Here is a 15920-nt window from a genome sequence, read left to right as displayed (position 1 = left end):
AAAACTGTTTTAGCTTTGCTCGTGATGGATATTGGAAGATTCCAGTAATTGATCTTTCATTTTCTTGCGTAGGTTCATTTACAGGATGTGCTTCAGAAACCAAGTCATTTATGCTTGAAGGAATATCTTATTCCCTGTCACTAGTTGAAGCTATGTGTTCAGATGTTGCAACTACAGACAGTACAGATACCGGAACAAGGAAGCCAGAAGAAATATTGGGCCTGGGTTGATTAGTAATGGGTGCACTTGTATTTGTCTCTACATTCAAAGTAGCTCTTCTCTGTTCTTGTAACTCGCATGTCATTGCATCATCACCATGAGCATTGTTTCTTGCTTCTTGATTATTTGTTGCAGAACTGGATATTGATGTGGATTATGGTTGTGGTATTATAAACTCTGTAATAGGCCTGCATCACTTGGCTGATTCCTTCCTTTCTGCTTATTTTTGTTCTTTGCGTTTTAGTGACCCAGATTTATGCTTTTTCTTTTCCATGCTGGTAGGAATAATATTCCTGAAATAAAAACTTAATTAAAAATAGCCCACATTGGGAAAAATGAATATTAATGATTGCAAGAATAACTTGAAGGAATGCCAGATAAACCCCTACTTGATAAAAAATATAAAATAACTTACTTACACTTCAATAGGCTATGTTCATTAGTCAATACTACTGTGGCCTATGCAGCTTCAGAAGAGGAGACAATCCACTGTCCAGTGTTCACACCAGCAAGCAACTGAGACAACTGTTGAAACTTAGAAGTTTGGTCTGACTATAGAAAGACATTAAGAATGGTCCCACGACCAAAGTTAACATGTCCAGTTTGATACCAGTGCAGTGTTACAAGTCGCAACCCTTTGAGTTTACCGATCATGGCTTATCACTTCAATATCTTTGACCTCATGATTCACGGTCAAAGGTACCGCTTCTCCTTTTCGGTGACCTCACGACCCTATGTACTGCTTGATATCCTTTCAAGTTGCCGACCATCTCAAATCACGAACTATAACTTTATCTTTAAATTCACACACTCTTGCTGAAAACGTGGATTTCCAACTATGTCCGACCCGGGTGAACCAGCCCCCCTCCCACCCCTCCACTCCCTTTCACATCTGTTTAACACTGCTTCGTTCCTTCATACACTGAGTGATTATTTGGTTGTTTCTTTATTGCATTTTTATTTGGTATTGCTCTTTTTAAAAACAATTATATTTTATTAAGTTAGAATACAAATCTCAGGAAAGAAGTTGGAGATTTATTTATCTAATTCATTATAATTTTTAAGGGCCCTTCAGAGATTCACGAGCCCTGACCGATGTACCGGCTGAACCAAGACTACTGCTTGATATCCTTTGAAGTTGCCGACCATCTCAAATCGCGAATTGTAACTTTATCTTTAAATTCACACACTCTTGCTGAAAACATGGAATTTCCTTAATTATGCCCGACCCAGGCCCCCCTATTCCACATCCTTCCACTACCTCCCCTGCTTTGTTCCTTTTCATGCACTGCTTATTTGTGTCCTGTTCTCTTTTTTTTCTTATTCCTTTTTATTACTAAAACAGTTGCCTGTGTTTGTTTCTTTATTGCATTTATATTTGATATAGGGGACCCACTTCATCAGGGGCCCACTTGCCATCAGGCAAGCTGACACCCTGGCCAGTCCGCCACTGCCTGGTACTACCCAGTAGCTGAGGAATATCAGTAAATTGCTTCACTGATCTATACAAAGGCCGCTGAGAATATTTCAGTCGCTCAGTAATAGGCATTATTACTTTTGGAAGCTTGTGTTCAAATCATCTATCTTGATGGTACACACTGTCTTCAATGTTTATATTCCTAGTGTAATGCTTACTTGAAAGGTTGCAAACTGTAAATATAAATGAGCTAGTAATGTCTGAATATGCAAATAGACCACGTAAGGACCAGCACATTGTTAAGAAATGGATGCCAGCGTCATTGTCATTTTCCATTTCAATACCTTATCCCCTTGTCATGTATTTAACCGACCTGGTGATGTTCAGATAATTGAAAGGATGGATTTGGAACTCTGCCATAATTGTTGCTGTTCTTTATGTGTGGTTGGAGAAGCTGTGAGTACTGAGGGCTGCTGCATGATGTAATTTTACAATGCTTATTGTTAATTGAACAGATTTTCAATGGAAATAAGACTTGAAATGATGATGCTGTCATGTGATTTATCTTCATGGAGTATGAAAGTAGTTGGTAGAAACAATGGCTGTCTTGACTCTGGCAGAGCGTTTGCAGAAACCCTGACCCTCACATTTACAGGGGGGTGGCAAGGGATTGGTGGAGGATGGAAACATCCAAATAACCCAATATATCCAGGGACTAGGGGGTCCTGCCAAATGTACCAGCAGTATCTCCTAAACAATTTTAATTTGTGTTTCCTCCTCCTGTCAGCCAGCCAAATGGACAACTTGGTTGTCTGACAGGTGTGAGGCCAGCAACAGGAGCCAGGTCAGAACATGGGAAGAAAAGCATTGGAATATGGGGGGGTTAAATTGGCTGGATGAAGAGGGTGAGGTCATTGAGAGTTTGCGGGGTGCTGCAGTATGTCACAGGAGTGTAGGGGTGGTGAAATCAGTTGGGCAGAGAAAAAGCATCTGGGCTTGCAGGATGGAAGGTGCAGAATCCATCAATCATAGTGGGGAGACAAAGGCTGTGAATAGTGGGTGAGATCAAGGCCTTCAGTGAGGGTGCAGAGGCAGCAGTCCTGTTTTTCCTGGACCACAAGGAGTGCTGTAAAAGATATTAGCCCTGTGGAGCTAACAGCTACTGCCTGCAATTCATTGTCAGGTTTTCCAAGCCTTGAGAAACACATACAATTATAAGGCATAAGTTGGGCTCCCATTTGCTTTGTCAGAGCCAATTTAAATATGTTAATAAAATACTCTACCTTTCCATGGCAGGACATTCAGTCAGCTTGAAATGTATTGCTGTAAAAACGCAGCATTATAATATGCTGCCATTTTCTCAATTGAAACCTCTCCTTGCAACTCTCTTCACTTGTTGACAGAGGGATGAGGTATTTAAAATCAATGTGCTACATAAATGGAGTTTCTGCCAATTGTTGTGGCAATGGAACAGTAGAAGCTCCAAGGACATTCAACCCAAAATGATTATATTTTGGCCATCACTGACTACATGTACAATTGTTCACTCAGTTATTTTATTTAATTCACGAGCCTTTTAAAAAAAAATCAGTCCTTACCAGACAGATATGGAAACTTATTACTATGTTTAAGGGTCTTCAAACCAAACTATGAAGGAAGGCTACATCTAATTGTACAGTTTTTAACTTGAGGAAATCTCAAGGACCCTCGCTCTCTCCATATCGATACATCTTATTCAGTGAGCTTCAGTATAGGTTGAAAGAGTCAAAGGCTATTGACCAAGGTCAGCTGAAGACAAATTCTTGTGTTCTTATGCTCCACAGGTCAGGTTTCTACTTCTGTCAAAGTCCTGAAATGGTTCTTATCAAAGGCACAACTGACAACCATTTTGATTGGGACAAAGGTAAACCTTCACTTGTCATCGTTTTTGATCAATCTTCAGCCTTTGACACAGTTGACCACAACATCTTCCTCCATTACCTCTCTCATCCAGTTGGGTGGGACTGCACTCAGCCGGTTCCATTCTTGTTTAGTCAGTCACTGTCAATGAATCACTTGCAATGGTTTCTCCTCCCACTCCCATGCCTTTATTTCTGGTGTCTCCCAAAGATCTATCCTTATCCCCTTCCTATTTCTCATATTAATGCCACTCATTGGAAAGCCATAAGCATCTGTTTCCATACTGAAGACACACAACTCCATCCCACCACTGCCCTTCATGGTCTCCAAATTGTCGTATTGCTTGTCCAACATCCCGCACAGGATAAACAGAAATTCCTTACACTAAACGTTGAGAAGATCAAGCTTTTGTCCCTACTCCAAATTCTGTTCCCTAGCCACTGACAGCATCACACTCCCTGGAAACTGTCTGATGCTGGAAGAGACTGTTCATGACCTTGGTGTCATACTTGGCACAATTTGAGCCTCTGATGATGCATCTGCCATTTTCCACATCCGTAATGTCAATCATCTGTGCCCCACCTCAGCCCTCATCAGCTGCTGAAACCCTGATCCATTTTGTTTTTATTATTCTTTCGAAGATTTGAGTGATGCTGGCACGGCAACATTTATTGCCCAAACATAATTGCCCTTGTTGAGGTGAGCCACCTTCTTCAACCACTGTAGTCCATTCTGTAGCAATTTAGTCCAACTAAGTGACTTACTAGGCAATGTCAGAGGGCACTTAAGAGTCAATTTCATGGTCTTTTTGTCTCTATACTTGACTATTTCAATTCACTCCTAGCTGGCTTCCTTTGTTCTGTCTATTGTAAACTTGAGGGCATTTGAAACTCTGCGGCCTGCGTCTTAACTTGCAGTAGGTCTTGTTCCCCTATCAAGCCAATGCCCTTTGACCTATCATCGACAACTGGTCGAGCGATCCCTCTATTTTGTAATTCTCATCCTGGTTTTCAAATCCTGTTCTGGCCTTGTCCCCTCCTTATCTCTGTAATCTTGTCCAGCCTAACAGCCCTCCAAGATATCTGTTCACCTCGAATTCTGGTCCCTTGACAACCTCAACTTAAATCACTCCACCACTGATGGGAATGCCTTCAGCTGTCAAGGTCCTATGCTCTGGAATCCCCTCCCTAAGCATCCCCTTCTCACCCATCTTCTCTATGATGCTTCTTAAAACCTACCTCAATGACCAAGCTTTTGCTCATTTTTCCTAAAATGTTTGCTCATCCTCCTGTGCAACACTTCATTTCACTGAAGGCACAACATAAATTCAAGCTGGTGTTGTTGCCATCTCACTCTGCCTTGAAGGACATTAGCTGGGTCAAAAGACAACTGATAATTAAAGAATTTAGCCCTTGCTGGGTGTACAGCTGGTGCCAGCAAATCCTTACAAGCAATAGGGTGAGCAGCACAATTTATCTCAATGCATTTCCACTGTCATCCTAACATTTGTACGGAAACACATCGGAATATAGGAACATAGGAATTAGGAGCAGAAGTAGGCAATTTAACCGTTTGAGCCTACTCCGCCATTCAATCAGATCATGGCTGATCTCTTTCTGGTCTCAAATCCACCTCTCATCTGTGGCCCATATCTCTTTAACCTGTTATTTTTTAATCCTAAATATACCTATCTCTTTCTTAAAACCATTTAATGACTCAGACTCCACTGGGCTATGGTGCAACAAGTTCCACAAATTCACCACCCTCTGCGAGAAGTAGTTCCTCCTCATCTCAGTTCTAAATCTACCGCCTCTCAACCTGTATCTGTGACTCTATTAAATGGTGATTTCACCAAATGGAAGGGCAGAGATTCACCATCAGCTGCCTGCTTCTTATGGTAGTCACCTAGCCCTCTACATGACAGGTGGTGCTTCCCCACAACCGTCACCCCAAGACTCAGAGTTTTGTGGCCAGTAACAAAACTAAAATTTACCTTCAGGCCAGTGGAAAGACCTACAAAGAGAAAATTGCATTTTGACAACCACCCTGATGTTCTAAACATTTGAGTCCATCACCCCATCCCACATTCACAAACTATTAACTACCTAAGCTGAGTCCACGTGTGAGAGACATTAGCAAAGAGACATGGCCGCTGAGAGACAAACTTTGCCTCCAAACTAGTTAGAGCAACAAATCAGTGGATGCCAAAGGTTTCTACAGATACTTGCATAAATCTGGTTCACACTTTGGCCCTGCATCATACATATTGGTTGGAGGATGGGTTCGTGAGAAGACGGGAGAAAATACGTCGTCAAATTTCAGCTAAATATTTTAAAAATAGAGCAGCGCCTATGGGGGATATCAATTACCTATCATAGCCTGGGGGAGAAAATAGTGTCAATTCCAAAAATTGTGTAATTCGGTGCTTCCTGAATCAGTATGTTCCTAGCCCAACAGGGAAGAAAGCAGTGCTTCACCTAATTCTCGGGCATGAATTGGGGAAAAAGGAATGCATTTCAGTGGGAAAACAAATCTGTGAACAGAATCAGAATGAAATCAGAATTGTTACAGTGCAAAATAAGGCCATTTGGTCCATCGTGACTGCACCGATTCTCCAAATGAGCATCATGGCTCATTTCCATTTCTGTGTCTTTTCCCTGTACCCCTGCACATTGTTTCTATTCAAGTAATTATCTAATGCCCTCCTCAATGCCTCAATTGAAGCTGCCGACACTACACTTACAGCCAGTGCATCCCAGATCCTGATTATTAATGGCCCAGATTTTGCCGGTGGAACCAAATGAACAATACTACCTGTTTATTACCTTGTCCAGAGATGGGCTTTTCAACTAGAATTGAAGTGTATAAAAACCCAAAACTGTGTGGTGCCCACTACAGAGGATCTAATGGGGAGGATTCTCTGTCTGTTCATGACAGCAGGATTCTCTGGTTCTGCTGCAGTTAATGAGAGACTTGGTTGAGTGCCAAATTCCCCATCCTCGCTAACTGCGGTAGCGGGGAGGACTCGCAATGGAGAATCCCGGGCAACATGTGTTAACAGGGCAAGCAACTGAGTGTCTCAACCAATCAAACTGAAGAATCCTTACTGAGGTCAGAATTTCCAAATGGTAGAAAGGGAGCACCGAGAATGTTATGGAGTCTTAACTCTTACTAAAACTTATTAAAACATTGTTAGAATTTCACTTACACTTCAGCAGAGAAGCCCTCAGTCTTTCTGCCATGTTCAGTGGTTATCTAGTGGCTAAGCATTGCAACTTCACACCTTCTGCAAATGTAGTTGCTGGAAATTGCTGTTTGACTTACATTTTAATAGCAGTGAGTGTTGAAAGCCTCGGCATTATGTTATTACCACAAACTACAGTCCATTATAATTAGGTTTAAAGTCATTATGCAAAGGGACAAAGAAAAATCAACAGTGAAAATAAAACAACCGGAAAGAAGGAATTTTATCATCTGAGCAGAGGTGGCTTTGGAGGGCGGATGGGCCCCCAGAGCCATGAGTTGCGCTGAGCGATGATTCCCTGGCAGGTGAGGCCGCACTTTTTCTTTTAAGTCTTCAGTCATTGGCTGCCACCATCTAAAGCACCATTAAGATCTCCTTCCGATATTGACAGTATGTACTCATGGTAATGCTGCTGCCAGCCCACATCATCGGTAAATGTGGCTGTCTTACCCGTTTATGGAGTCCACCCACCATTTCTAATTGGATGGCTCTGCCAGAGTGAAGTCTGCCACAATTAGGAACTCTTCATTGGCTGTCCCTTGGACAATTTTGAATTCAAACCAAACCTAGACCCATAAGCACAAAAGATTTGGGAGGCAATTTAATGGGACAAAAAAAGAGTCCTGTTTTGGGTGTGTTTAGTGGGGTGTTTCTCAGTGCATTCAGAGCCAAAAACGACACTGTTATTTAATGGGAATTTACCTTTCTTTTGGCCTCAGTGAGGATTGCCCCACCAAGGCCACACTTACCTCACTTAGCTCAGCTTACCAATGCAAGAAGACAACGCGTGGAGTGGGGCGCCATTTTTAAACGCCGCCCCAATCTTTCGACCCCCCCTTAGCTACCCGACCGCAGCCTCAGGATCCCCTCCCGCTGCACGCAACTCACCTCTTAGGGGGTCCTCACCCTCCCTCTTAAGGGCAGGTCACCTCTGGGCCTGCTCCCTGGCACAGGCAATCTGGCACCCTTACATTGCCAGGGTGTCAAGCTGGCAGTGCAAAGGTACCCAGGTGCCAGTGGAAGTGCCAGGGTACCAACCTGCCCATAGCCCAATCACCCAGGGGCTTTTGATGGCCTTGGAGCCGCCCCCCACAAGTGACATTACACCTAGTCCATGTTTGTGTGGACCTATGCTAAACGGTGCCAGGTGAGGCTGTTAGTTCCCGGGCCTCAGAAGAATTCGGCACAGATATATTTACATGAAACTAAATAAATCTGGATCTCGCCTAGCAAGAATGAGATCCAGATTGTGACGTCTTGCGAGACCTGATGAGACCTTGCGAGGCATTTCGAGCTTCGTAAATTGTGCGAGCGGCCTCTCGCGAGATTTAATGGCCTCGTCGTGTCACCCAGTTGGGAGTGACGAGGCCGTTCAATCGTGTCCTTAACTGCAGTGAAGATGACCAAAGGTATGTGTACTTGAAACACAATCCTACGGACATAACAGGGCACAGTCCATGTGTAAAGTCAATATCATCTCCTCACTGATACTTTGGAGAGAATCCCGAGCAACACAGTGATCATTCTCCTCATTCACAGCTACACCACCATTGGTGCACCGACCAATTGGAACTGCTCTTTCATCATCAGCCATGGTATTGACAAAACCAATTTGTTCTTCGTTTAACTATTTTGGGAGGATGTCAAAGGGACAATTTCATTCATGTAGCATTTGCAAACAAAGTAGAAGTGCATTCTTTAAGCTTGCAATTCTGGTTTTGCTGCAAATAACAAACGGGAAATGTGCCCTGCCTGCCTTTATGATGTTCCTGCAAGTCTGCTTCTCTTTTAATTCTTTTTTCCCTAAGCTACTAGCTGCTTATAGACATGGTTACATTTATTATTCTGGGAAAAGAAATCATGTGGAGATCCATTAAAAAATGGTATTTATCCACCGGGTGAAACTGCATATTAATGCCGAGATGAATGTTGAATCCAGTTGTTTCCTGATGTGTATCTCCTTCTTGGTATTAACAATCAAGTTGTTGCCTTTTTTAAAAAATGAGTAAAACATCTTTTTTCAATAATATGATGCTTCATTACATTTATGTTTAAAACAGATATTAATAGAGGTACATTAATTTACTTTCCCCTAACATAATATACTAGCTTTTAAACTTGTCATTAATTAGTGCTTTGAAGAAGTCACTGATCAATGTTATGCTCATTATAAAAGTCATTAGGGACATATCAAGGAAAGGGCATTAGTTGGTGAATGGAAAAATGACTGGGAGAGGTGGGGAGAAAGTCCAAATGCTCAAGGTAGATAAAAATAATAAATTTGCAGCATTAATTTGCGAGAAATGTATTACAATGTTGGCTCTGAAATCTAAAAAATGAAACAATCAGCGTGGTGAGGCAACAGGTCAGTGAGCAAGTTGGTCAGTAATGACAGCATAATATTAGCATCCTCTGAGAGCCCAGTGGCAGTAACAGGATAGAAATGTCCTTCGGTTGAAGGTGCTGCCTCTGATCCACAGGCACTGGTGGCCTTGCTAGTACTGTATCTTGCTGAAATGGCCATCTTTCCTCTTTTAGCTTAAAGAACGCAACACATATCAGCTGACTCGAATGTAACAGTCCTTCTGCAGACAGGTTCAAAGCCCACCTTACCGTAGGGCAGTGGTCAAAATGTAATGATCCCTTTAAGACCGGGTTTGGAACCCTAAGGGACTCCGCTTCCAGCTCCACCCCCTCAGAGAGCCATATATAAGGTAATGTTCAGTGGGCTGTGTGCAGTGAGCACACTTCTCGGTAGCTGTCTGCTTCTCTGCTAATTAAAGCCTTTGTATTACCAATCATCTCTTTCGAGTTGTAATTGAGGGTATCTCACAGTCCTTCTGCAGACAGGTTCAAAGCCCACCTTACCATAGGGCAGTGGTCAAAGCAGATGCTATTAAAATAGTTCCTAAATTTGACTTTTCCCTGTTTAGACTTGAGTGTTTAGGCAAACTGGAGAGCCGTATCTGCTGCTTCAGGACCTGATCATTTCTTTAGCTTAAGAGTACTCAATTACTTCAGGGTAACTGGGGAGGAAACATTAATGATAATCCCTCTGTGCAACGCCTACCAAATATGCGCACAAATGAAGGATTTGCTTCAAAGCCAGGTGATCTCTGAAGGAGGTGGAAAAACCTGACCGCAGAAGCATGAAGCATTTTAAACCTGTGGCTTATTTGGCATTCAATTGAGTTTGGGCACCTCAACAACAGGCCCAAAATGCCAGGGGAAACTCTGCATCGGCTGTTTATGGGACACCCAGCTGCATTTTAGGCTCATCTGGGAACTAATGATTGCAGGGGGTTCCTGTCCCTTTAAAGGATGGGAGATCATCTCCAGGAGCTGCAGTGGGCCAGCAGCTCTTCAGCCTCAGCAGCACTGCCAAGAAAAGTGGATACTTCAGGGAAATTTAGGCCTCAAGGAAGAGGTGAGGGTGCTTGGCAATGCAGGAATGGTTTTGCCATGGGGTGGCCAAGAGAAGCATACATAGGCCACAGGGTGACTGATTTGGAGAGCCTGCAGAGAAGTGATATCTCGCCATGGGGTGGAGGGCCTACCCGTGTCTGTTAAAATGCCATGGTGGGAGAAAGACACATCACTCCTGGGCTTCCCTCACCACTTCAGGGCACTCCCACACAACACCACGCCGCCTCCCCATCCCTAACCCCAACCATCATCTCCTAGCCCGTGCTCTAGAAGGCTGGTAAAATCCAGGAGCTTCAAGTCAGTTGCCTGCCCTAAACCAATGGGCAGTGACAGTAGCAGCTGGCTGGCAGGTAGTGCTGCAAGAAACACCCACTGCCACTCAGTGGTTTCTCGAGGGCCTAGCAAATTCTCAAAGATTTATAAAGAAAGCAGCATCTTGCATTCTGACCATGACTTCTCGCTGGGTTGTTCCAAAGCCAAGTCACAACAACTTCCTGCCCAGTTAAATCGGCAGCCAACCTCTGACCTGGATCTGCACATTTAAAGAATCAGCTGTGGGTTGCCTGTGGGCGTCCTTCTTACCTGTTTGAGGTTAAAATGGTAGTTTGCGGGATTAGTGAGGCATGTTGATGGCTCAGGTCTAAAGGTGGTTTCTGCCGGTCCGCCAGAGTTCAAATCACTCCCATACAGATGTTCCCTCCCCCTTCCCTGTGCAATGCTGCCCCATAAAATTTGGTCACGCTGCCTTTTATCATTGAAGCATGTCTGCATGTAAGGATCTAATTTCCTGGCTCCATGTTTCCTTTCACCACCACGTATGTTTATTTTACAATGATATGGCGTCAGTATTAGCTATGAATTCAACATATGATTGGGGAGAAAGCAGGAATAGGTTGTCCAGCTGTGACAAACCTGGAGCATATTAGGGGCTTGCCAAACATTCCTAATTCCTGCATTTCTTATGACTCGTTCCTCTCAGCCTCCACACAGACAGCTGCACACACACACACACACTGGGCGCAAATGAATTCTGACAAACGAATTTGCTTCACGGACTGAATCCTTACAGCTTCTGGCTGCACGATTCTGCTTAAACTACCTCCTGTTCAGTCTGCCTGATGTGCTTCTGCAAAACTGCTGAGGAGAATAACTGCTTCCGTCGGCGGCATGCAAATTGCTACGTACCAAAATCCACAAGTTTGATGCCTCCCTCTGTTGTTAATAGGATGTTATTGCCCTTGATGTCACGATGAATCGTCTTGTTATTGTGTAAGTGTTTTAGGCCCTGAGGAAAAATCAACGGTGACAGTTATATTATTCTTGAAGCAAGTGAAACCTGGATGCCTAATAAACATAATGAAGTGAGCTGTTTTTAAGGCTAACTGGCCACCTCCGCGGCATTCACATGTGACTGCAACTGGGGCTGAAAATCTGTGCAATGCTTCATTTTGAACTGAAGGAACCTAAATGTTAAAACACAAAAGAAAGAAATCTTACCATCAGGGCTTCCTGCAGGATGTAGGCGATGACTGATTCGCTCATTCTTTCACCTCGTTTTAATAACCCTTTGGCAAGATCGGTCACAGAGCCTCCATTGCATAACTGAAAGATCAGAGAGTGATTGGTGTCAACAGCAATGCCTTCAGCTTACATAAGTGTGGAGAGTAACATTCCAAAGGTCTTCACGGAGATGTAAGGAATACTGGATGCTGAACCAAAGGAGGAAATGTTCGACAGATTCGTCAGAGAGCTTGGTATTAACAACAACTTGAATTCATAGAGCACGTTTAATGTTGTAAAACGAGGCAAAATGCTTCAAAGGAGCAAAATTCATGCAATTCGTAAGGAGATATTAGGGGTAGCTGATCAAAAGCTTAGACAAAAGATGTAGGTTTTAAAAAGCATCTGATGGGATGAGGCTGACGTCTTGTTTTGTTTATTCTTTTATAAGTTGAAGGTGTCACTGGTAAGGCCAGCAATTGTTGTCCATACCTCATTAACCTTGAACTGAGCAGGTAGGAATCAAACACATTGATGGGCATGTCACATGTAGGTCAGGCCAGGCATGGCCGGCAGATTTCCTTCCCCAAAGTGAAGCAGATGAATTTTACAACAATCGACAGTAGTTGTCATGGTCACCATCACTGAGAATTCCAGATCTATTTGAGAGACTGTGAAGTTTAGCAAGGGATCTGATGGCATGGCCTCCAATGGTGAAGAGATGAAAGTATGAGATGCGCAAGAGGCCAGAATTGGTGGAGACCGGGGCCACAATTCTCTGGCTGTTGGGATTCTTTGTTCCTGCTTTCAGCGCACCCCCACCCATGGATTTCCCGGCGGTGTGGGGTGTCTTCAATGGGAAATCCCATTGACAGCGATGTGAACAGAGATTCCCGCCATCAGCGAATGGCGTGCCACCCAGAATCTAGCCCCAGGTATCTTGGAGGGTTGTCGGGCTAGAGGAAGCTACTGAAATAGGGAGGGTTGAAACCATCGGAGGTTTTGAAAACAAGAACGATTTTTTAAAAGGAATGGCGGCACGGGGTCATGGCAGGGAGATATTTGGAACTTTGGTCCAGAAATGGGTCCAAGATGTAGCAGGCAAACTCGAGTGAACCTTTGTTTTGATGGGTTGGGTGGAGCTTGGAGAGAGAGAGAGAGAGAAAGAAAGTGCTGTTCTGAACAGTTACAGGCAGAAGGCTGTGGAAGGCCACCAGAGAAGTCATGAAAGTTGCCACCGAGGCAGACTTTGGAAAAGGATCAGAACAAATGTCCCTACCAGAAGAATAATTGCTTTGTAAATACAAATTTTGCCTTTATTTGTCTGTGAAAGTGGCAGGGATCGAGTGCGTTAAGATTTTAAAAAATGCATGTAATCTTTGGTGTTCGAACTGAAGTAAAAATTTTCGTATTGTTTTATTTTCTTTTGTTGTAATAAAGTTTGTTTATTCAATAACCAAGCCCTATTTCTTATGTTATCATTCCTGGATCGCATCAATCTTTCCACATTGCTTTAAAACTTAAAAAGACTTTCTAGCATCTGGTCCAGTCTCTTAACCACTGTTGAGAACCGATCGGGCATCCGTAACAATGGTGACACAATGGTTAGTACTGCTGCCTCACAGCACCTGGGACTTGAAATGAAAATGAAATGAAAATCACTTATTGTCATGAGCAGGATTCAATGAAGTTACTGTGAAAAGCCCCTAGTCGCCACATTCCGGCGCCTGTCCGGGGAGGCTGGTACGGGACTGGGGTTCAATTCCGGCCTTGGGTGACTGCGTGTGGAGTTTCCACTTTCTCCCCGTGTCCCCTTGGATCCTCTTGGAAGGAGTGATCACAGCATGCTAGAACATCAAACTCAGATTGAGTGAGGGAAGACAGAGTGGCATTCTAGAGTTTTAGCATTGGGCAGAGATAATTATACAGGCCTGAGGAAATAGTTGGCCCAAGTAGACTGGGCACAAATAATTGACGGTAGGACAGTTAGAACATAGAACAGTACAGCACAGAACAGGCCCTTCGGCCCTCAATGTTGTGCCGAGCCATGATCACCCTACTCAAACCCACATATCCACCCTATACCCGTAACCCAACAACCCCTCCCCCCTTAACCTTACTTTTAAGGACACTACGGGCAATTTAGCATGGCCAATCTACCTAACCCGCACATCTTTGGACTGTGGGAGGAAACCGGAGCACCCGGAGGAAACCCACGCACACAGGGGGAGGACGTGCAGACTCCACACAGACAGTGACCCAGCCGGGAATTGAACCTGGGACCCTGGAGCTGTGAAGCATTTATGCTAACCACCATGCTACCCTGCTGCCCCAAGTTGAGGAACAATGCGAATGTTCAGGGATAAATTAAGTACCTCTCAATTAAAGTATATTCCTGAGAGGAAGAGGAATCATAAAAATCAGAAAAACATTCCATGGCTAAACAAGGACGTCAAATAGGACATGAAGGCAAATAATAGGGCTTACCATACTGCAAAAGCTAGTGGTAGGCTTGAGGATTGGGAGAACTTTAAGATTCAGCAAAAGACGACTAAAACTAAAATAAAAAGAGCTAACGTGAACTACGAAAGGAAACTAGAACAATATATAAACACTGATACCAAAAGCTTCTATAAATATATAAAGCAGGAGAGAATAGCTAAAGTAAATGTTGGCCCTTTGGCCAACTGGTGACGTAATAATGGGGAACACAGAGATGGCAGAGGCACTGAACCAATATTTTGGCCCTGTCTTCATGGTAGAGAATAATACATTTTTTTCCAAAAACTGCAGTTAACGCAGAGGAACTTGTTGAAAAAACCATCAGCGGGGAGGCGGTATTGAATAAACTAATGGGATTAAAGACAGATAATCTCCGGGACTGGTGGCCTGCACCCTAGGGTACTAAAAGAGGTGGCAGCAGAGATAGTAGATGCATTCGTTATGAAATTTACAAATTCCCTGGATTCTGGAAGGGTTCCAGTGGATTGGAAACACGCTAATGTGATGCCCCTATTCAAAAAGGAAGAAAGGCAAAAATAGGAAATTATAGACCGGTTAGGTTGACCTCTGGGGTGGGGACATTACTGGAATCAATCATTAAGGAGGCGATGACTGAACAATTGGAAAGACACTCAATTCACTATTGTCAGCATGGTTTTATGAAGGGTACATCATGCTTGACAACCTTGCTTCAGTTCTTTGAGGATGTAACCAGCAGAGTGGATAATGGGAAACTCCTGTGGATGTGGTTCAATTAGACTTCCAGAAGGCGTTTGACAAGGTGCCACATAAAAGACTGATCCAGGAGGTTAGATTGCAGGGCATTGGGATAGAGTACTAGATTGGATTTAGGATTGGCTGGCTGACAGAAAGCAGAGTGTCAGTATAATATAAATGGGTCCTTCTCTGGTTGGTGAACTGTAACTAGTGGGGTGCCACATGTGGGAAAGCAGGCAGGGAAGATCGACTGGGTCGGAGAATCCCTGGGGGGCGGCGCGAATCCTGCCACCGCCGGCGGCTGCCGTATTCTCCAGCACCGGTTTCGGGCAGTGGCGGGGTTTATGCCATGCCAGTCGGGGGCCATTGGCAGCGGCCTCCCCGGCAATCCTCCGGACCCTGATGGGCTGAACGGCCGTTCGTTATTGGCCAGTCCCGCCGGCGTGGGTTTGGCATGGTCCCACATGGCGGGACCTGGCAAGTAAGTCGGCTGGGGTGGTCCTCCGGGGGGGGGGGGGGTGCAGGGGGATCCAGAACCAGGGTGGGGGGGGGGGCACGGTGGCCTAGCCCACGATTGGGGCCCACTGATCTGTGGGCGGGCTTATGCCATGGGGCTACTCCTGCTTTCTGCGCTGGCCCCTGTAGGGCTCCGCCATGGCCGGCGCGGAGAGGAGAACCCCCCGCGCATGCGCCAAAACACACCAGCCGGTCTGCGCATCTGCGAGATCACGCCGGCCCTTCGACGCATGCGTGAACTTGCGCAGTCCCTTCGGCGCATGCGTGAATTCACGCAGTCTCTTCGCTGCTGGTTGGAGCAGCACCAATCCCTCCACCGTCCACCTGGCCCCCGGAAGTGTGGAGAATTCCGCACTTTCGGGGACTGTTGACACCGGAGTGGTTGCCGCCGGTTCTCCCGCTGGTGTGTGGACATAGTCCCCAGAAGGGAGAATCCCGCTGAAAGAGTTTACATATAGATAGGCTAAAGATTGGGCCAAA

The 15920-nt window shown here is 44.6% G+C and overlaps 1 protein-coding gene across 13 annotated transcripts in view; it reads right to left on the bottom strand.

The window, feature by feature from the left end:
- The window catches only part of myo3a (myosin IIIA), a 556810-nt gene that overhangs the window by 384711 nt on the left and 156179 nt on the right, over positions 1-15920 (bottom strand). For all 13 annotated transcript variants that reach the window (XR_005460772.1, XM_038798143.1, XM_038798142.1 and 10 more), the window contains 2 exons: positions 11703-11807; positions 11391-11490 (listed from right to left, as the gene is read on the bottom strand). Coding sequence is in view for 12 of the 13 variants with exons in the window: in XM_038798143.1 (XP_038654071.1) it covers positions 11391-11490; positions 11703-11807 (205 nt within the window). In the remaining variant the exon portion in view is untranslated. The remainder of the gene's footprint in view (positions 1-11390; positions 11491-11702; positions 11808-15920) is intronic.

Source organism: Scyliorhinus canicula, chromosome 5, assembly GCF_902713615.1.
Source record: "Scyliorhinus canicula chromosome 5, sScyCan1.1, whole genome shotgun sequence".
Classification (NCBI taxonomy): Eukaryota; Metazoa; Chordata; class Chondrichthyes; order Carcharhiniformes; family Scyliorhinidae; genus Scyliorhinus; species Scyliorhinus canicula.
The sequence above is the reverse complement of the archived record's forward strand: the minus strand, read 5'-3'. Positions and strand labels throughout refer to the sequence as shown.